Source organism: Argiope bruennichi, chromosome 10, assembly GCF_947563725.1.
Source record: "Argiope bruennichi chromosome 10, qqArgBrue1.1, whole genome shotgun sequence".
Classification (NCBI taxonomy): Eukaryota; Metazoa; Arthropoda; class Arachnida; order Araneae; family Araneidae; genus Argiope; species Argiope bruennichi.
In genome coordinates, this window is record NC_079160.1 from 35,677,213 (window position 1) to 35,701,247 (window position 24,035).

At 31.1% G+C, this 24,035-nt stretch overlaps 1 protein-coding gene and 1 non-coding gene across 2 annotated transcripts in view; both read left to right on the forward strand.

The window, feature by feature from the left end:
• The window catches only part of LOC129987496 (target of Nesh-SH3-like), a 47,083-nt gene extending 24,174 nt beyond the window's left edge, over positions 1-22,909 (forward strand). The window contains exon 2 of the mRNA XM_056095470.1: positions 22,289-22,909. Coding sequence (XP_055951445.1) covers positions 22,289-22,909 — 621 coding nt within the window. The remainder of the gene's footprint in view (positions 1-22,288) is intronic.
• Trnav-cac (transfer RNA valine (anticodon CAC)) lies at positions 1,339-1,411 on the forward strand. Its single transcript has one exon. It is a non-coding gene; the product is annotated as a tRNA-Val (tRNA).
• Positions 22,910-24,035: the final 1,126 nt, after the last annotated feature.

Below are 24,035 nucleotides of genomic sequence, written 5' to 3' on the forward strand. Positions count from 1 at the left end.
AAGTTAATAGTGCTTTTGGAAATCTTAGTGTTGGAAAGAAAACTAACTTTTAGAATATAAATGAAAATCGTTTATTATTTTCATTTGTCACATTTTACTTGTATTAAATATACAAATAAATTCAGTAAAAATGGGTCGAAAAGTAATTTATATTAAAAAATTAGTTACTCGATCTGTAAGTCAGTAATAAACAGTCTAAACGAAATAAATCTGAGAAATAACATTATATATATATATATATATATATATATGTATGTATGTATATATGTTATAATATATATATATAAAAATTAATTATATATAATTATACAATTTTATTACCATTCCTAACAAAAAAATTTCTTAAAGAACTAGTACAGGAATTTTTTTTTTCTTTAATTCAACAAATTCATTTTTCTTTTAATATTCAAATTTCATTTCATTAAAAATTGTGAAAACGATACTAATTAGATCAAGTTATCATAGTAACATTTAAAAAAAACTTATTTAAAACGGAACATACTTTATGGGTCTAATAGTATAGAGATTTAATTATTTTCATTAGATTTAAATACAAGGAAATGATTCCATAATCATGATTCAATAAACCCTAAATAAGTGTATATTTTCTATAAATAATATAAGCACTTTCGTGAGCTAGTTAACAGGATTGAAAAATACGGATAAAATAAATCAATGAATAACTAAATATAATCATACAACATGGTTATTACTATCCTTAAGATACCTAATATTTACAAAGATAGCTTTGTTTTGAAACTCCTCCAAAATGTTAAGGAAATAAAATAACAGAATAAAAATTCATTAAAACATTGTCAAAAGAAATAAAAAAATTGAACAAAATGTTCATTTCTGAGATTTTAAAAAGTGAAGAGAAAAAAAACAAAGTTAAATACTGATAGAAAAAAATGAAAATGATTATTTCATTTTATTTACAACAATAGGAATTACATCTGGAAACTATAGATGAATATTTTTTTTTAAATTGTCAGCATTATAAAAAAAGAAAGTTTTAAAATTGAAACATTCAAAAATTTAATTCTTAAATTTTAAACAATAATAATAAAAAACGTTTCGCTCCGAAGTTATCGGGCAAGTGAAGAAATGCAAAAATAATAGATAATTTCTAATTTATTTATTTTAATTACAAATCAATATTTAAAAAACAATTCGAGATACATATTTTTTTTTCCTTCAAAGTATAATTCTACCAAATTGAATAGCTCAAATTTACCTGGACTGCTTGTAGAGCTCTAAAAAAGGTTTTTATACACATAAATTCGGTCTTATTATTAAAAAGAACAAATAAAATGAATATTAATGCATTCGTAAGCAAGTGTTTCCGTAGTGTAGTGGTTATCACGTGCGCTTCACACGCGCAAGGTCCCCGGTTCGATCCCGGGCGGAAACAAAGACTGATATTTTTATCAATAATCCTTTTATAGTTTCATTATTTGTCTAGTAAATTTGACTTTTTTTATGGCGATTACATAAAAGATTAAATACTTCCCTTTCCCCCTCTCCTCTTTCTTTCCTTTTTATTTTTTTCTATCACAATTAATATATAAAAGTGTTTAAAATATTTTTTTTTATATTAAAAGAAAGGAACTTAATTCTATACCTTCAATTCATTTATCAACAACTATTTGTCACACTTTTTTTTTTAGAATCATTAAATAAGATTTGCTACAGAAAAACATTAAGAAAAAAAGAAAATGTATTTTTAATTATTTAATTAAAATTAATTATTAAATGTCTTTTTATTTGATTCGATGATTTTCTTTAAAAAAATATCTTCATTCGATTGTCATTTCCTTCCTACTGTCTGAACTATATACATTGAGCTGATAAAGATCATTAGAAAAAGTGATCATGCTACGAAGAATCAAGCTTTTGATTAAACGCCAGCTTATTTATGCACAAAAGATAAGTCAAATCAACTTTGATAAGTGCTGAAATGGCAAAGAGACGAAAACAAAACAGCAACTAGCAGGGCGTGGTTTCGATCCACGGACCTCTGGGTTATGGGCCCAGCACGCTTCCACTGCGCCACTCTGCTTCGGGAAGATAATCGTTTTATCTATTCCTGTTTTGTTCTTTAGTTCAAATATTTTATAGTCAGAACAATTTGTACATATAAAATATTAGCATTCGTAGTAAGGAAATTATTGCTTATTTTAATGTACTATTATATAATAATTACTTATTACAAATGTAAACAAATCATTCTACACATTTTAAACTGAATTGAACGTTTCAGTTGAACGTTTTTACAGTTGCCTTGAATTCGTCGCATCGCATCACTTCGTCAGTTAATTAATGGAACTGCAAAATGTTATTGGAAATATTCTCAGGAGGGTTTTTTGCTGCTACCAAAAATTTCATTTATTCAGATTAAAGAAATTAAGAAATAGGCTTCAGACAGAAAATTTAACCCTTCAGCACACGCAACAATTTTTTTAACATTGGCACACGCGTAAGATCATTTTGGCACCAAATTATAAGGCACTTAACCCTTATTATATATGGGCTATTTGTATGAAAATAAAATATGGTCAGAGTGCATAAATGATTTTCATGTAATTATATATTCTTATTTAAGATACAAATCAGATTTTTAATTTAAAAAAAAAAGAATTTAACTCCTTTCTTCCATACTTCTTTGCATTCATTCCTCTTTTCCCTATTCTATTCCGATAAGACTTATTGTTTTTGATGTAAGTAGTTTTATCCTGTGTAAAAATATTGGGAGACTGATAAAGTCTATATTTTACACATAGTTTAACATTTGAAATTTTTTGGATAAAAGAAAATTAAAAATACAATTTCGAAAATACTTAACTTTTTGTTTTCCGTTTTTATATATATATTTAAAAATCATTCCTCATTCAGAATAAAATGAATTGTTACATCAGAATAAAGTGAATTGTTATCATCAGAAAAAAATCAATTGTTATCATAAATTTATTATGTATGTTATGTACGTTATCATAAGAAACCACTTTAGTTTAGTTATATTAACGTCCTGTTTTAAAGCAAAACTAGGACAATTTTGAAACGGACCTCACAATTTTGAACCCCGATCAGATGACGAGGATCAATATATGAGCTGGCACCCCCCCCCCCTCCAAACTATGATGGCTCTGTGTTTTGACTCCACCTTGAAGTGAAAACTTTCTTTATACGAGAGATATCGAAACACAAGGCAAGAAAAAAAAAATCACTTTTATCAAACCACCAAAGAGAACTGAGCTCATGACCCCTGGTTGACAAGATCAGGGCTCTAACCACTGAGCTATGATTGCTCTGTGTTTTGACTCGCCCTTGAAGTGAAAACAATCGTTATGCGAGATGTATCGATTCACAGGGGAAGAAAAAAAAATCACTTTCATCAAGCCACTAGTGAGGATTGAACTCACGACCTCTTGTTTACAAGACCAGTGCCCTAACCTCTGAGATATGATGGCCTCCTTAGCTATTCCGCACATAAAATGAAATCCGTTACTTTTCATATCGCTGTGCAAATACAGAGAAAAGATTCTCCGATTTTTATGTCAAGGATTTCAAGCGTTTGGCGTAATTAAAGTGATTCTTATTCAGACAAGCAGAAGTTAATTTCAGGCTGCTGTTTATATAATAAATTGTTGAATAATAGTGAGAAGAGGCAATGGATCCATTGGTAGAGTTAGGTAGAATTGGCTCATTCCATTCTTTATATTTGGTTTTGAAAATGCAGCATGTACTTACTCATTTTGTCCTAAGTTCATCCAAAAATTTGCAACAAGGGATATGTGCATTCCACTTTATGTGATATAATGGTGACTTTGCACCCTTAAAGATCTGCCCAAGCTGCCTCTCACTTAATTTAATCCGATATTTTTCTTAATTCTTCTTTTTAATAATCGTGTCCATTTGTATTCCGACAGACGGAGAGACAGACATCCTTCGAATGAATTTCATTTAAAATTCTACATAAATCTAGAAATGTGGTTCAAAATACACAGCGAACCAATTTTCATCCATCAATCTCAAAACGTTTTTCAATTTTAGTGCATGAAGACAGACAGAAATAATTTCAAAAATTTGTTTTTCGAACTCAGTGAGATCGGAAATTTAGAGATATGCAAAACATCCGAGTTAGAATTATTTTGTCAATTTTCATTCTTTTTGTTTTATATATTTCATATACCAGCAAGTAGAAAAAAATGGTTCAGAACTTATAACTGTTTGCTTTATTGCAACGATAAAGTACATATCGTCTATAAAAGCCCGGATGCCTCAGTCGGTAGAACGGTAGGCTTTTAACCTAACGTTCCATGGTTCGAGTCCCTGTTCGCGCGCTTTAAATTTTGTCGCATTAGATACAGGTTTAACAACAACTTATTTCATCCTTTGAATTTCTAACTTATTTTCTCTCCTTATTAGATGTTACGTTTTATTTGTGACATTTATTGTTATTTTCATCCCTAAAATAACACAAAAGTTGAGATTCGTTTCGTGTCCAGGAGATGTTAGTCTTTTAAAATTTTAGATTTAATCACAGAGTTTACTAAGAAGAAAATTTTTTTAAAAAATGCTACATTTTGTCTGTCATCTAAAATTTTCTTCATTTTAATAGCTAATAAATGTGGTAGAGATAAAGAGAATGTGTTTGTATATATAAAAGGGCATAAAAAATTATAAAATTTAAATATACTTATTTAAAATATATCCTGGCTTCTTAAATACCTTTCATTGCTTACGAATTTATATCTTTTTTAAATGTTATGCTATGATCTTTTAAATGATAATAGTTCTTTTGGAAAACTTATTATTGTAATAAGTTTTTTGGAATATAAATGAAAATCGTTTATTATTTTCATTTGTCACATTTTACTTGTATTAAGTATACAAAAAAAAATATAAGTCGAAAAGTAATTTATATTAAAAAATTAGTTTCTCGATCTGTAAGTCAGTAATAAACAGTCTAAACGAAATAAATCTGAGAAATAACATATATATACATATATATATTATAATTAATTATATATATTAATTATATATAATTTTATTACCATTCCTAACAAAAAAATTTCTTAAATAATTAGTACAAAAAATTTTTTTTTCTTTAATTCAACAAATTCATTTTTCTTTTAATATTCAAATTTCATTTCATTAAAAATTGTGAAAACGATATTAATTAGATCAAGTTATCATAGTAACATTTCAAAAAAAAACTTATTTAAAACGAAACATACTTTATGGGTCTAATAGTATAGAGATTTAATTATTTTTATTAGATTTAAATACAAGGATATGATTCCATAATCATGATTCAATAAACCCTAAATAAGTGCATATTTTCTATAAATAATATAAGCACCTTCGTTGACTTGTTAACAGGATTGAAACATACGGATAAAAAAATCAATGAATAACTAAATATAATCACACAACATAGTTATTACTATCCTTAAGATAAATAATATTTACAAAGATAGCTTTGTTTTGAAACTCCTGCAAAATTTTAAGGAAATAAAATAAGAGAATAAAAATTCATTACAACATTGTCAAAAGAAATAAAAAAATTAAACAAAATGTTTATTTCCTAGTTTTTAAAAAGTGAAGAATTTTTCCCGGACGGATTTAACGTGCACCAGACACGTTTACATGACTGTTCTTCGGTGGAATCAGGTCTCCAACCTGAACTCCTCCTGTTCCGAAGCCGAGACCTTATTACCGAGACCGCGGCCATAAGAAATCACTTTACATTTTAAAAAGATTATCCTCCCCAATAAGGTTACTGACGTTTATCACTTTTATTATAAAACTGTTGGTGAATTTCATTATGTTGCTGAGGCATTACTGAAAAACAACAATAAGGTGGTGACTGTGGTAAAACAAGTGGTTTCATAAAGGTATCGAACAAATTGGTCTACCGACAGAGCCCCAATTATATTTAAAACTTGAAAAATAATTTTGGTTTTTGAAAATGTTTATTGAAATATATGTTTCGATAAATAAATAACAAAACTTCCGTATGCACAAGTTTTGATCATTAAATGTTTAATCTCACAATAATTTTGACAATAATCTGCACACCTAAAGTTGTTAAGATGGGTTTACACTTCGCCAGTTAAAAGATGGCCAGTATAAAGTGTATGCGTAGAAAGGCTGAAAATTGCTGTTTGGAATGATGGCAAGTAATTGTCCCGAAGGGACAACAACATGCTGCTGTGTTGTATTTTCTTCAGTTTGTAGAATTTGGCGGAGTTTCTTTGGCATAAAAAATTGATCACTTATCATAGATTAATTCCGACACTTTTTGCTCTTTGTCCTTTCTGATGCGAGGTTGTATGTGTGTTTGCCTTTTTATTTGCCATTTTTTTCTGTAGCTTTTCAAATTTAGGTATGTTGGCCATTTTTTTTTTTTTGTTATGTTTCTTTGTGCAAGTATCCATCATTTTAAGACGATACGAGGTGAAATAGAAAAATTCAGACGGCAATTTACAGCCAAACATGGAATCTTTCTATCTTATGAAAGTGTGGCAAACATAAATCAGTCCTTTTCTTCGCATGTGTTGTCTGACTGCCCCTTTTTATAACTGACGGAGTGTAAACCCACCTTTGTTATAAATTTAATTATAATTTTAGTTAATGAAGATTCAAGTTTTACATGAATGCTTTATAAGCGAAATTTAAAAATTTCTTGCCAAATGCATAAATATGCTCTCTCTCTCTCTGTCTGTCGGTCTCTGTCCGATTAAACCAAGAGTTAATTTATTTGTGTTAAAGAAGAGAACATTCGTTCAGCAGAGATAATGACATTAAATGTAAAAAAAGTGGTAACCTATAAGTTTTTGAAAACTATTATAAAAATGCTGATGTTTTTGAATTTCTGCATAAAACAGATTATAAAGACAGCTATGAAACAAAAATATATCAACTCAAGGTCAGAAATGCTAAAAAGAGGTAAAGTAAAATACTTCTAATTCAGAAATTTATTGAATTGTTTGCCTAAAATTTTGGAGATGAATTTAAGAAATATATTACCTAGTTTCTGAACTAAGAAATAACCTATATCTCTATCCAGGCTAGTAAATACTGGGAATCTCCTGACAAATAATATGAGGTTTTATAAAAAATTTTCTCATTACGAAGCAAAAAACAAAATATAAAATCTTTCTCAAGCTATCAGATTGATTGTTCTTAACTCAGAAGCCACAAAACATATTTAATTAAAAAAAAATCTTTATACTTGCTTTGAACAAAAAATGTGCAATGGATTTAAATTTAAGAGGTTCTTTGTAAAAGGATTATCAAAATTTAGAATTTGGGAAAACAGCATTAAAGATTAAAATTAGTATTGAAATGTATATAATAATATAAAAATATAACTTCCCGAGAATGGAAGCAAAAAAAAAAGTTTTATAAAGAAAGCTGTTTAAAAATTACTGATATTGAATTTTAAAAAATCTCTATATATAATAATATATTTTAGAGTAACTTTATAAATATGAATGCAAAAATAAAATTAAAACTGTTTAAGAAAATTATTTAAAATATTAAGAATGCTGAATTAATTAACCGGATTTTTGCCAAAAATCAACTTCTCAAGGCAGTTACCTACGATTGAAATCTAATTGTCTTAAAATAGCTTCATGTTGTCTAAGTAAGATGTTTCATAATGCGACTATTAAAATGCAACTACCAAAAAAGAAAATTAAACTGCTTAAAGTTTAATTCAAACTTGTGGTGGAATGAAGATCTTTATGATCCGTGCAATGAAAGCAAGAGGACGTATGTTTCCGGGAAAATTTCTTTAAAATCACATTTCACACAAACACAAAGACAAGGAAGGCATCAACGCGCCACATTTTAACAGAACTTTTTTGACAGGACAAGACTTTTTTATACTTCTTAATGTACAGAAAATCGAATATGCATTTTTGATGCATTTTTTTCCTCCTCTGATTGAACTATAATTTTAATAACGAAATTACACAACAGATTTCATTTATCTAAATTGTTGTGTTTTCAAATTAACGCATTTACAAACTACATTCAAATGTACTTACAAACAGATAGTTAATCTTCGATGAATTTGGTTGAAAATTTGATATAGAGCTGAACTTAAAATTTTAAAACTGTGTATGAAATTTTATTTATCTAGCTTTTTTAAATTGTGTTTATCGCGTTCACTTGCACGCAGCGTTAACACAGAAACCTACTGTGAATGGCTTTCGTTCAAAATTCTATGCAAATCTACAAATATGTAGTAAAGACCACATGGCAATTTTCATCTGTCCTTCTCAATGTTTTAAACAATGATTGAGAAACGCATTTTCTGAAATTATGTCAATCTTGGACAGATCTATAATATATACAAATTTGAGTTTTTGACGATTACAATATTTTCATTTTGTTCACTTCACAAATAAGAAATTAAAAGTGACAAAAACAAAGATTTTTATTTCAAAAATTATTTTAATTCAATAAAAAATATCGCATTCCACTTACCTTTTATCCATTTTCCCAATAATAAATATAACTCTGCTAGGCAAATGAAAATTCAACTCGATAGATAAATTTTAGAAACTAAACGAATTCTAGAAATGTTCGAGCAAACGATTTTTTTCCCTCTTGTTTTACGATGAAAAACAAATGAAAATCGTTTGCTTTTGCAAAGAGAAAATAAATTAACAAGTAAAGCGAGATTATCTGTAAAAATATTTAAGCTTTTATTATTATTTCTTGGAGTTATTTTAACTACAAAAAATTTTATTCTTTAAATAAATATTTAATTTTTTTTTTCGTTTTATTTAAGTTTGTGATGTAGAAATTCAAGTGAAGAAACAAAGTACAAAACACCAGAATTTAATCGAAGGGTTGCTAGTTAAACTATTGCTCCCGATTGTTAGAGTTACCAAAATGGCGATGAAACTTAGTGTATTCTAATTTGTAATTAAGAGCTAGCTTAAGTACCCAAAATATTCTAAAGCTTCACACCAAATAATTACAAAGTTTTATCGAATGGAAGAGCTCCTTGGTATAAAGTTATGAAAGTGCATGAGTTTTCAACTTTTATATCGCATTCCAACCATAAAAAGATCGAGATGTGGGCTTGCGAGTAAGATTTCTTTCTCTATTTTTCTATCTCAATTCACCATGTCAAGATTAAACATTTTAAAATTTGCCGACTTTCATTAATATTGAAATTTTATTAATATTAAAAATGTGCGATATAAAATCTTAACACGCAGAATGTAATTCTCTACATGTCAGACCACTGGAATTATAGCTACAAAATTTGGCATACTTCCTTTTCCTTAGAAGGGGCACAGTAAAAAATTAGAGTTGCAAAAATTTAAATCTTTTTAATTAGAAAATTATCGAATATATTTTTTCCTCGATGACTTTGATGCGTACTTTAAAACGAGTTTTACACCAATTTAAATGTTAAAAATTGGCTTTCTTAAATTCAGTGAAATGCTAATTCGACTAGTTTTCTTTTCAATTTAATAAACTTTTTCCAAGACTAATCTTAAAATGTGACAATGCTTTTCATCGTTGCAAAAAAAATTCAAACACATTTTATTGCTTCGTCAAATCTTTCGCTCGTATGTTTTTGCCATTGTTAACAAGGAGATTGCAACATGAATCACTTGTGATTCACGTCTATTTTCTAATTATGTCACTCTTTAACTACAGTTAAGTAATAACAAAGAAGGGGTCATAATTAGATAGTTAATTCGAATAACGGGATAGAATAAATATTACGAGAATTAAAGTACGAATTTAAAAAAAAAATGATCTCATAGGGCATTAATTTTAAAGCAGAATTTTCATTCTTTTGTTAACAACTAGCTGCCTTTGGCGACCAGTTGGTTTCCTAGAATCAATAGTTATAAAATAATTTCATATTAATGATTTCATAATTAATAAAATAATTTATAATATTTTATTGAAGTATCTCTTAAATTTCAAACTTGAATAAGAACGAAACGCTTAATTTTTTTAATTTAAAAATAATTGCATTTTTCTGTTTATTATGCTACGCATTTCTATGCATGTTTATATAAGCTATTATATCATAGGAAAGGACAGCATTGCTTAACCTTCCACAATTGCTTGATTCTAAATTTAAACCTTAATTATGAACAAAAAATCTCAAATTTTCATCAATTACAAGATGAAAAATAAAGCGAATCTTCATATCTTGATCAAAAAACAACAAAAAAACTAAGATAAAACATTAATGGCAACAATGATAAGATTTGAGTTTCATTCCAACAATGAAATATATTGTAAAGGCAAAATAATGTTTAAAAATTTTTTTAAGTTCATTAAGAATTGAAAAATTATACGGCAAAAAAATTGATTTAATTGAAATTCATTTTTTTTTTTTTGAATTCTATGATGTAAAAATCATTTTTTTTTGGGGAAGTTATCGCGGACAAAGCCACATCCCGCTTTATTTTTAGTTAAAACAATTGATGCAATTAAACCAGATGAAGATAAGTTTAGAATGTTATGATATTTTAGACAAGAGATTTAAATATTTATCATAAATTTCTGAAATCGATATATTAACCCAAAAGGATAAACCCTAGTGTTATATTACTCAAATCAATAAAATAATGAAGTATAAATTAAAAATAAATTATTCATTTAAATTTTTATTCTTGATTTTATTCTATTTTCTTTAAATAAAAATCTACATTCCTACATTATCCATGATCAATATTTATATTAGGGAATTTAAAAATACGTCAGATTTTATCATCTAAATTACGAAGCTTAGAAATTAATAAAAACTAAAGACTGGAATACAAAAAATAAATTTTATTTACAAGTTTTTATACTAACACAAAAATGCAATTTACAAGCTCTATAAAACGTCGAATATAAAATACAATATGAAATGAACATTCGATACAGTTATTAAAATATTTAAAAGAAGGAAATTTTATTCCTTTTATATTCTATAAAAGTTAATTAAACAATTGATAAGGCAAGACATCTAATTAAGATATCACTTTATTTAACAGTACGACTTTCCATACAAGGAATTAAATTTAAGAAACAAGAAAATAGGGTGAAATATTCAGTAATTTGGGAAGTTTATAGTAAAATTGTGTATATTTCTATAAATTTTATTAAGAGATTTACGATTTAGAATTTAAGTTTTTTGAAACTATTAAGTAGTAAAGTTCCTAATAGAATTTAATTAATATTTAATAGACTAGTTACACCATTCATCGCATCCATTCAAAAGTTATGTTTTTTCCCTAAAATAAACGAACGCGATTCATTCATAAACAATTTTCTGCGGAAATTAAATGTGTCACATGTCACAAAGCATATTTGATCACCATGGTGATCAAGCATGATGATCAAATATAAAAATTTTGGAAGATTCACAATTGGCTGGCGCGCTCAGCCAACAAGAATCTTTTAAGAGAAAAAAATAAAATTAAATAATTCCTTTAATTTTATATAATTAATTTAACCAGAAAGTATTTTGTAAAAAATTAAAGCTAAAATGCATCAGATACAGGATTTTTAAAAAGTCTTTAAAAACAAATCAAAAATATTTTTAAATGGATGCAACAAATGGGAAGTTATGTAAAAAAATGGTTTTGAATATAGATTTAAATTAAAGGTCTGATATTTAAGCTGTGAATGAGTTATTGAAGATGATAAACAGCATTTTAAACTTACAAGAAGAATAAAAAAGGCATTATAATTTATCTTTAGATATACAATTTTATGAAAAATTAAAATATTGGAAACATTCTTACAGTAAAATAGATAAATTATTTCACTTTTAATGCTAAACCTCTATAAAAATTGATTTAATGACTTAAAACTTAAAAAGTTACCAAAAATAAAATTCTTTTTAACACTCTTATATATGCTTGCATGTGAATAAAAAAGATATATTAAAAAAAAATTTTTAAAGGGTTCAGTGTAATATATGACTTTCTTAAAGCAAATTTTTATTCATAAATAAGTCTTAAAAATGCACCACAAATCTCAATGTAAGATTTATAATAAGAATTAAATATTGGAAACAATTCAGGCCTTATTTTCGATTTTGAAAGTTAGAGCATAGAAATATACATTTTATACATAAAATAATTGTGAATAAAAAAAATGACTTTAAATTTCATTTAAAAGTTATAAATACATTGAATAAAATTATATAAATGATGACAGTGAAAAATTAAGAAAACAATAGATCATTAAATTTTAAATAAAAATAAAAAACATGCATGTAAATTATGTTACAAAAAAACTTCAATTTAGTCGATCGATTCTTAATATACAACATTCAGTTTTATTTTGTGAGAATCAATATTTAAATTTTCAGAGCTTTAATAACCGATTCACAAATCAATTGCAAATCTGAAATCAATCCTTTCAAACCAATTTCTTCCAACAAAATATTCAATCATTTTGTTGATACTTCTTTAATTCTTTTCATTATTTTTCACTTTATACATAGAGGACAATTTTTTTTGCCATCATTTCAACATTGATTACTTCAAACGATAAATATCACATCTTTAGTTTTATCAGTAAATAAATGTTTAGGAGATTCTTTAAAATATTAACTGAAGAAAGCAAAACAGATTTAGTTTCAGATTTGAAGTCTATAAAATCAGCACTTCACACAAAAACAAAAAATCATTCAAAAAAATAAAACCACTTATTCAACAAATAAGCAAATACATAAAATTCTTTAAACAAATTACATGCCATTCATTTAAAAATATGCATGAAAAAACAACGTCCATCCCTCTGATTCCATTATGTCAAATAAATGTCTGAAAACTTCTTTATATAATATGTAGAGAAGAGGAAGTTTAAGTAAATATGAAATTCTACAAATATAAAGTCAGATGGCTATGAAATGTTTGAAAAGTTAGGGATATAGTGTTAATCGGCGAAACTAGAACCAATAAAATCACTTTAGAGGAAACAAACTCAAATAAGTGGCATAAGCACATTGTTGGCATATCCATTCATGCATCTTTTAAGGAAACAAGTTTTTGAAACTTCATGTGTATCTTTCACAAAGATCAAAAATTCCCTCTGTCCACTTCGCTGAGAAATTCAATGAATTTCATTGCTTAGATCTTCCTCTCTGCCCATCTTAGCAATGAGCTTGAAAGTATTTATCTAAGAGATTTTGAGGATGGGGGGGGGGATATTTACACTGGAAAGATTCCGCACTTTGTAGGCTAAAATTAGATTCTTTGCTAGAGTACCACCTATTACAATAGTTCTCATGACAACTACACAGTTTATCTTATCATGATTCCAAAATCCCCTTAAACACTTATTTGATGGGATTTGAACCGTAGTGAGACTTAAAATATTTGCTGAGTTCGCAGAAGAGCAACTCAACAGGCTAGGAATGACACAGATGAAATGACAATTTCAGTTCACAAACTGCCTTATCAGAGAAACGAGATAATTCAAGAATTCAGAATCCAAAACTAACCATCATACTTCTGTTTTCTTTTCCATTTATAGAGTTTTTAATAGAGTTGAGACAAAAGCTAATTACAAAGCATTTTAACACATTTGATATTAAGGTTAGAGACCAACCTAACATCTCGGATTTTCTTTGAGACAGATCCATATCAGTTAAATACAAAGGCTGATTGTCGACCCTTTAAACATATGGCGTCAAACAAGGGTCAGTTCTAGGCCCAGTATGTTTTAAATTTACATTATCGTGTTTAATGATCACATTTTCAAAGTCAGCAAAGTGGGACTTTCTGCCATGAAATCATTTTATGGCATTCTAGCTCAGACATCAGAAGAATCGAGTGAATCCTCGATTTCGTTCTTATGGCTATCAGTCCATTTGTTTAGAAACCAATTTTAATACCTCAAAGTTTTTTTTTTACAACTAAGATATCTTTATAACTACCATCCAGCATCAAGAGCAGCCATTAAAAATTTACTAAAAATGATAAAAACCTGGGATACATCCTAGATCAGAAAATATTAGATAACAAATGCACTAAAGTTCTTATGTTTAAATGTAAGACAAGGCTTAACTTGCTTAAATTCATCCGTTCCCAGATTATAATGCCGAGAAACTTCAGAACAACCTACATTTGCAATAATATCAGGTCTAGAATAAAGTTTTCCCGCTTACTCTTTGTGCATAAGGTATCAATTTAAACTTGAAATGGGGCAATTAAATAAGAAATTTTTACAAGCTTTTGCCGCGGCTGCCTAATTGATCTTGCATTTTATGAAAGTGATGTTCATTCCTTCTCTTAAAAAAGACGTTACTGCCTTTCACACTACTACAATAAGCTTTCCATTTACCACGATCAACAAACCTACTGCATCTCTTCATTCCTGGCGCAACAACCAGCGTTTGAAGAGGACACAAGCCTATTTTCTTTGGCGAAAGAATTAGCCATGGCCTCTAATAATGTGAAGCTGCCTTCCTTGAAACTTTTTGACTATAGGTTAGAACCTTATGAAATAAACTTCAGTTTAGAGCTTTCCAAAGGTATCTAAAAAGTCAGAAATGGCTCAAGAAACCATTCAATGCATCTCTCAATCTGCCTTTATGATGTATGCCGATGGTAGAAAAACCAATAGAGAGATTTTTGGTAGCGGTGTGCACATAGAAATTTCGGCTGGTATTATCGACATTTTTGACCACTGTTCTAAATTCAGGCTATAGCTTACTGCAAGGCAAGTCCGGCATTATGACGACACTGCTACTGGACTGGATTTTAATAAAGCCATATCTGTATTCGGTACCTTTCTGAGTGGATGAATGTGAGAACAAGATATTCTCTGAATATTTCTTATCTTTCGACTATTCTTGTGACATTCCATTCACTTTCAATGGGTCCCATTCCAAGTCGAGCAACATGGCAATGAGCTACTTAATGCTTTGGTACTTTATGCTGAAGCCATGTATGGAGATAAAGCATTCACTAATAGTGAAACCTTCTCAATTAAAAAATTCGAAATAAAGGTTTTGGAAAGAGCCACCTAATTATGGTGCTTCGATAAGGACTCAGGAGGCTCTACATTTTAAGAATAAGCCTACCAGAAAACAGACGACTCGCAATTGATAAGAGGACACAATGTTGTTTACCTTCCAGCAACGATGGAAACTTTTTGGAATGTCATTACTGTAAAACTGACCAGGATTCCCCTCTCGCATCGATAGTTGGGATTTACCAAAGACAACATGTTAAATATTCCCGATTTTATTCATCGGAGTTTTGGAAGTTTTTTAGACTCATCTGGGACTTATCCAGATCTGGGATTAGCAACAACAAATATATGAATGGATAGGAGAGGAAAGAGAAGGTTTATGATATATTTACTAGAATTAAAATTCTTGTAGATGTTCTAACTGCAGCCCATGTTGCTATTATATGTAGTCACGGGCTTTATTTAATAAGCAATAAAATTCTCATGCACATACAAATAAGATATTAAGTCTGGAAGGACGAAAGGCGTATTTTGTCTATACATTGCAGAAAATAAGCATTTCAGGCTTCGAAACTTCTAGTAAACTTAACTTGAAAGCTTAATAATAGATATGAAACTAAACAAATCTGTTGAAACAATACATTACAGAATTGAAATATATAATTTATCAGAATCAAAATTATTTCCACCAAAGCTGATAATATTTCACATCAAAATTTGCTCTACAATTTTAAACGAAGTTGCGAGGTATGACAAATTTATCTTTTGAAAACCAAATGAATGCAAATAGGCATACAAAATGGTCTAACAGTTATGACAGTCTGGAGTATCCATGTAATACTTTAAATTGCCATCCATGTTTTGTTTGCCCAAAAGAAAAAAAAATCTCAACTAATGGTCCACACAAGAACCCCACAAATATTTAAAAAGTGAATTACAGAAAAAAATTGCAAAGATATTTTATATTCATTGACCTTGGATTACAATCAGTAAAGGCTCTCAAGATAAAATTTTCGAGAAGAACATTATTGCATAAAAATTGCTGATGACATGGAACAGATCGTTTTTCTATTCTGTTGGATTTTATATTTTTATAAATTCTCAATATCAAATTTTTAATTAAAATACATCAAGTGAAGTACTTGCAAGTCTCTTAAACTGTCAGGAACTAGCGTTTCTGCATATCCTCCTCCATATTATTCTTCTGCAAACAAGGAATTCTCGAGATAAACATAATAGCTCCAGGTTCCGTTGAAGCATGTTCACAATAATCCAACTATGTTTAAATCTTATATTTATGAAGAAAAATCTGAAAAAATTGTATGACACAATTTAGTACAATTAAAACAAATTTTAATATAGATTTAATATAGATATAGATAACAAATTTTAATATAGATTTTAATATAGAAAAAATACAGAGTAACAATAATACAGATCAGGTATAATAGTGCGTTTTTTTTTTAATTTGAACATTTTTAGTCAAAATAAACAGCATTTAAGATATATTAGTCCATTGATATGTTCATCAAATTCATAATATTTTTGTCGATACTAATTCAGTTTTTGGATCATATTTATCTGAAAATTAAATTAGTATCAAATAATAACTTCGCTGAAATTGAGAAAACTCATTAAAATAGAAAAAAGTTTTGCTGGTTTAATGATAAATTAACTCCATTGACTTCAGTAATCTGAACTGTATAACGTAAAATAATTTGAATATTTAATTCTAAGCATCAAGTATAGACCGAGTTTTCCCCTTGAAATCTTCCGGTGACACCAAGTATATTTGTTCTACATAAAGTTAATGATACTTCTGAAGAAAAACTTTAATAATCATTTAAAAAACTCATCGATATTGTTTTTAAAAACTATTGATTCGGATTGGAATCGCCGTTTTGACTACTGTTTTTATAATGCAAAGACATACGAAATGTTTTTAACTATTTGCATTTCCCTGATCTGTCGTTACAAGCATACAACTTTGATACAATTTATTGAATTTGGATAGGAAAAATTAAGAATATCTTTTTAAAAAACAAAGAATTTTTTTAAAAAAATTAAGAATTTAAAAATAAATTAAGAATTTCTTAATAAATTAATGCTTACCTAATTACCCGGTCTCGGTCATCGTTGTCATGGTCATATTGTTTGGCAAGTTGATAGTCGATCTCCTTTTTGAATGCTCATCTTCCCACTTAACAAGAATAGGTCTGGAATTGAAGTTTCTATATTCTGCAAATGAAGAATGACATCCTCTTCCTGGCAACCTCAACAATTAATCTTGATCTTCATCGTAATTGTTGTCCTCGGATGAAGATGGGTGTAATCTTCAGAAAGCTGAAACTCTGCACACGGAGAAAGATGTCTTTCCATGGCTAAATTAACAGTTAAATCCTTCGCCAGTGAAGATGGGTTTGGAATTTAGAAAGTAAACGCTCCACAAGCAGTGAAAAAGTGTCGTTCAATTCCACAAACTCTTCACCATGCTGCTTCATTATCAGTAACTGCATTTCAGCTTGTCCTGTCTATACTTATTAGATTTGAGAAGATTATTTTCTATAATCTAGAATAAAAACTATTTCTGAAGTAATCTATAGATGTGTATTCTCAAATTTCCAAAAATTTTCTAAAACTTTAGATGAATAGACCATTAAAAGCAATTCATAAATAGCGCTCAAATTAAATGTTAAACTTCGAAGCGGTTTAGTAAATAATTTTTATCTCCAACTTCGATTGCCTTCAAATTCTAAAATAAAACGGAATTAGCGTAAAAAGATTCCAAATATTTACTTTCCATTATTCCAATTCCTATTCTTTAGTTACTGTTAACTGAAATTTGAACACTTATGATTTCACTGTGACTCATGATATTCAATGTAGATGCTGCTTCATTTGTACGTGCAAGATTGCTTTATCTTCATCATAGAATAGGATATTTCTGCAGATTCTTTTTTATTTTAAGTTGCAATCAGTTACAGAACCTAGCAGGACATTTTTCCGTTTGCAGGCTGTTGAAAAAGCTTTAGTATGTAATAATGAAAGAAGCTTATATTTATGAAAAATATCTATGATGTTCCTTTACACTGAGTTCATAATAAAGTCAACTTTTTCATTCATCCCAGTTCACTTATTAACGATTATATAACGGTAGCCTTTGTTTAATGTGATTACACCAGCTTAAGACCAAATAATTCTGGAATTCTTTCACTTAGAATCGGGTTTCATCACCCTTAAAAAATTATATCTTAATTTTACAACTATCGCATGATGCCATACTACAGCTTTCAAAAAAACTTTCTAAAGATTAGAAATATTTAAGGAAACGGAAGTTAACCAATACAAAATCGATACCAAAAGAAAGACAATTATTGTATTAAAGAATGTCAGTTGAAAAAGAAAATAAATTTTCCTGTATTAGAAAAAAAAGAACGAATATTTCTCACAGGTTTGTAACAAATCCACTTCAATAAATTAAAAATTAGTTTTAATACATTTAAATGTTTTAAATTTAATAAAAACGTTTCGTCTCGCAGATATATCGTTTATAATTTAGATTTTTGCTATTATAATTTAATCCTAATTTAAACTATCAAACCAATATCTGTATGCACAGTTTATCTTGTTCGTTTCGTTTAAGTTTGGCTTAATTTTATCTCAAAATATTCTTGGTTTCTTGAATGCTTTATCCTATTGATTGAAAAGTGCATGAAACTTGATAATAAACGAGAAAGAAATATCAAACGATAAATACAAAATGTTTCAGGAAAATTTTAACTAAGTATTCAGATGAATTTTTATCTTTGAATTAAGAATTATTACTGTTCCAGATCTTAAAATTAACAAGGAATTGATAAATAATCAAGTCAACAAGTCGTTGAAATTTTAAAGAAGTGGTTTGTCTCCAACTTTCCAATTGCTTTTACACGGAATGAAATGACCAGGAAACCTTTTCCTTGAATTCTTTTAAGCAAGTATTTCCTATTTTTGCTATTTGATAAAACATCGGTTCTTTTGATAGCATAGGTTTAACGCATGTATTCATTTCAATTAATATATGTCGGTCAATTTTTGGCTTGAGTAGTCTTCTGATACTTTATTAAAAACTAACCTTCCAGGGTAGATTTAATTATTGTTTTAGGTATGAAATCATCTACCGACAATTTTTATTTGTAACTGATAACAAAAAAATTAAAACTGCATCTCTAGTTTGACATCTTTCCGACATTTAGTGAAGTTCCAAAATCGCCAAATCAAGGAAAACTGCGAATTTTAATCAGGCAAGCAGCTAACGAATATTGTCCTTTAACCTATATATCATTCTGCTAATTTATTTGAAAATTTATGATAAATGTGAGATTTCAGGGCATTTTGGGAAGAATTAGATAAATTTTATTCTGTAAATGAGGAATAACACAATCCCATATCCTGAAAATAATCCAAACGAATGTAAGACCATTTCAGTTGCGATCAGATGATTCTAATTTAACTCAGCTGGGGCGATTGATTTCATTATTAAAAGACGATCAGATGATTCTAATTTAACTCGGTTGGGGCGATTGATTTCATTATTAAAAGGCGATCAGATGATTCCAATTTAACTCGGTTGGGGCGATTGATTTCATTATTAAAAGGCGATCAGATGATTCCAATTTAACTCGGTTGGGGCGATTGATTTCATTATTAAAAGGCGATCAGATGATTCCAATTTAACTCGGTTGGGGCGATTGATTTCATTATTAAAAGGCGATCAGATGATTCCAATTTAACTCAGTTGGGGCGATTGATTTCATTATTAAAAGGTGATTAGATGATTCTAATTTAACTCAGTTGGGTGATTGATTTCATTATTAAAAGAAATCAAAAGATGCTATAAAATGAACTAATATTTGATCAAAGTTTTGAATCTTTCGATAGCCTTAAGTACTTATTTATTACAATCAATAAATTACATCAATTAATAACATAAGTACAGTTGAAGTCAGATTCAGATCACAAACAATTTCTTAAGCTAAATAAATTCTCGGTTGAAATATTTATTGTAGATTGAAGTTAACTGCCGATGTTTTTCAATGTTTAATTGACAAACAAAATTTTAATTTAAACATTTCCTTTCATCTTTTCGATATTGAAAACATTGCCGAAACTGCTAGATCAAGGAAATTAAAAATCCTAGTTGTATAAATGCCTGGCGAAATCCATTTTTATAGATTTTCCAAAAAAAATTTTTTAACTAATTCTTCCATTGGTAAGAATACCTAAATTCAAACAAAAATTTATCAAAATTGATGGTGACTGATTTTTATTAAGTCATGAAATCTCAAAGGATGACTTTATTGTCTATAATGCCTCTTATTTTAAAATTTAACGTGTCGAACGATTCAGTTTATTGAAATATAGGATTTAACATTTTAAGCACTTAAAATTCAAATCAGATTTATTAGTACTTAAACGAATTTAAGAAAAAATTCTCGAAATGACATTAAATTAATGTGCCAATATTGCATTTAGTGTATATCTCTCCATGACCAATAAATGAATAATGCATCGCTGAACCACCATACCAAAAAGATTAAATTTTCCTTTTAAATGTCTAGTAATCTATGAAACATTAAACTGAAAATGAAGCTTTACTTTTTGTATATCTTTAGCCTAATTAACTTTAAAGGTGTGATTAGTTTGCATCATCTTGGTATTTTAATAGGCAATAATTGATGTATAAGTAACATTCACAAAGATAGTTGGAAGGCTTCCGAACTTTTTTTTTTATGTGCCTGTGATTTAATAGACAGTGACAATTTTGGATATTTGATTTTCAATAAGAACAAGCATCGTGGGTGAAGTTATGTATGGAAAACATTAGAATATTTAGAAATTTTTTTAAGGAACTTGGTATTGAATCCTGTAAATTGAGTTTTGTTAATCTGATCTAAAAATCTAATATTTAGAAAATATTTTATGGACCTTAGCACCGAAAAATGTTTATTGAATTCTTTGTAATCTCTGAAATCTACTAAAGATCAATACTCTTTGAAGTACTTAGTTCTTAAAAGTAATTCATTTTATTATGAAAGAGAAAGCGAATAATTGAACTTCACTTACAATGCATATGAAATTAAATTTTTCATCCACAAGTTTTATTACAAAATCTAAAAAGCTTATTTTGATAGCTTACATTTTAAAATATCTCATGCCATGCGGCTTTTCAATGTTTTCACATAGTGAACCCAGATACGTTTCGAATGGGTCAGAATCGCGATTACAAAAATCTAACATAAACGTCGATAAATTTCCTTAAAAAGTCAAAAACTTTTCAGAGGAAAACTCTGAATTTTATTAAAGGCTTTAACTTAAAAATTAACATACCACCCATAAGCAAAAAATGCGGCCATTGAAGTATGACTAGATAAAAACTCAATTCCGTAGCAAAGAATACTCTATATCAGTCATTAATACATCTATGGATAATTTATCCACACAATTTCAACCTTGGAATACAACATACTGAAAGCTTCCTTTACTTACATTATACTGACACTCAAAGCGAAAATTTCTTCCTTCATTTTACTTCCTTTTAACACTCAAAATATTACCCATATCCAGGATCACAATTCACACATTACCACTAACACGACTAAAAACACTATCGCCCATTTCCTTAAACATTGATACAATTAGCATCTTTCACAAAATTTAACCATCTCCAAACTGCAGTCATCGATTCCCACACTATTCACATACTTCTCCATAATCGGAATTTCACCACACAATTACCATACATTACCCACACACACAACCAAGACCCGCAACTGCACACATTACCCACACACACACAGCCAAGACCCGCAACTGCACACATTACCCACACACACACAGCCAAGACCCGCAACTGCACACATTACCCACACACACACAGCCAAGACCCGCAACTGCACACATTACCCACACACACACAGCCAAGACCCGCAACTGCACACATTACCCCCACACACACAGCCAAGACCCGCAACTGCACACATTACCCCCACACACACAGCCAAGACCCGCAACTGCACACATTACCCCCACACACACAGCCAAGACCCGCAACTGCACACATTACCCCCACACACACAGCCAAGACCCGCAACTGCACACATTACCCCCACACACACAGCCAAGACCCGCAACTGCACACATTACCCCCACACACACAGCCAAGACCCGCAACTGCACACATTACCCCCACACACACAGCCAAGACCCGCAACTGCACACATTACCCCCACACACACAGCCAAGACCCGCAACTGCACACATTACCCCCCCACACACACAGCCAAGACCCGCAACTGCCCCAGTCCACGCATTACCCACACGCATCCAAGACCCGCAACTGCCCCAGTCCACGCATTACCCACACGCATCCAAGACCCGCAACTGCCCCAGTCCACGCATTACCCACACGCATCCAAGACCCGCAACTGCCCCAGTCCACGCATTACCCACACGCATCCAAGACCCGCAACTGCCCCAGTCCACGCATTACCCACACGCATCCAAGACCCGCAACTGCCCCAGTCCACGCATTACCCACACGCATCCAAGACCCGCAACTGCCCCAGTCCACGCATTACCCACACGCATCCAAGACCCGCAACTGCCCCAGTCCACGCATTACCCACACGCATCCAAGACCCGCAACTGCCCCAGTCCACGCATTACCCACACGCATCCAAGACCCGCAACTGCCCCAGTCCACGCATTACCCACACGCATCCAAGACCCGCAACTGCCCCAGTCCACGCATTACCCACACGCATCCAAGACCCGCAACTGCCCCAGTCCACGCATTACCCACACGCATCCTAGGCCCGCAACTGCCCCAGTCCACGCATTACCCACACGCATCCTAGGCCCGCAACTGCCCCAGTCCACGCATTACCCACACGCATCCTAGGCCCGCAACTGCCCCAGTCCACGCATTACCCACACACATCCTAGGCCCGCAACTGCCCCAGTCCACGCATTACCCACACACATCCAACATCCACAACTGCCCCAGTCCACGCATTACCCACACGCATCCAACATCCACAACTGCCCCAGTCCACGCATTACCCACACGCATCCAACATCCACAACTGCCCCAGTCCACGCATTACCCACACGCATCCAACATCCACAACTGCCCCAGTCCACGCATTACCCACACGCATCCAACATCCACAACTGCCCCAGTCCACGCATTACCCACACGCAGCCAACATCCACAACTGCCCCAGTCCACGCATTACCCACACGCATCCAACATCCACAGTTGCTGCACTCCAGACATTACGCACAGCTAAAACCCATACAATTTAAAAACCAATCTCAACACACAATCGATCTACACGCACCTACTCAACTCGTATTCTCTTTTTACGCACTTTACACCTCACACATCCCAGAAACCCATTCCACACACACCTCACTCCTCACACATCCCCATTCCACACACACCTCACTCCTCGCACATCCCCATTCCACACACACCTCACTCTCCTCGCACATCCCCATTCCACACACACCTCACTCTCCTCGCACATCCCCATTCCACACACACCTCACTCTCCTCGCACATCCCCATTCCACACACACCTCACTCTCCTCGCACATCCCCATTCCACACACACCTCTCTCCTCGCACATCCCCATTCCACACACACCTCTCTCCTCGCACATCCCCATTCCACACACACCTCTCTCCTCGCACATCCCCATTCCACACACACCTCCCTCTCCTCGCACATCCCCATTCCACACACACCTCCCTCTCCTCGCACATCCCCATTCCACACACACCTCCCTCTCCTCGCACATCCCCATTCCACACACACCTCCCTCTCCTCGCACATCCCCATTCCACACACACCTCCCTCTCCTCGCACATCCCCATTCCACACACACCTCCCTCTCCTCGCACATCCCCATTCCACACACACCTCACTCTCCTCGCACATCCCCATTCCACACACACCTCCCTCTCCTCGCACATCCCCATTCCACACACACCTCCCTCTCCTCGCACATCCCCATTCCAC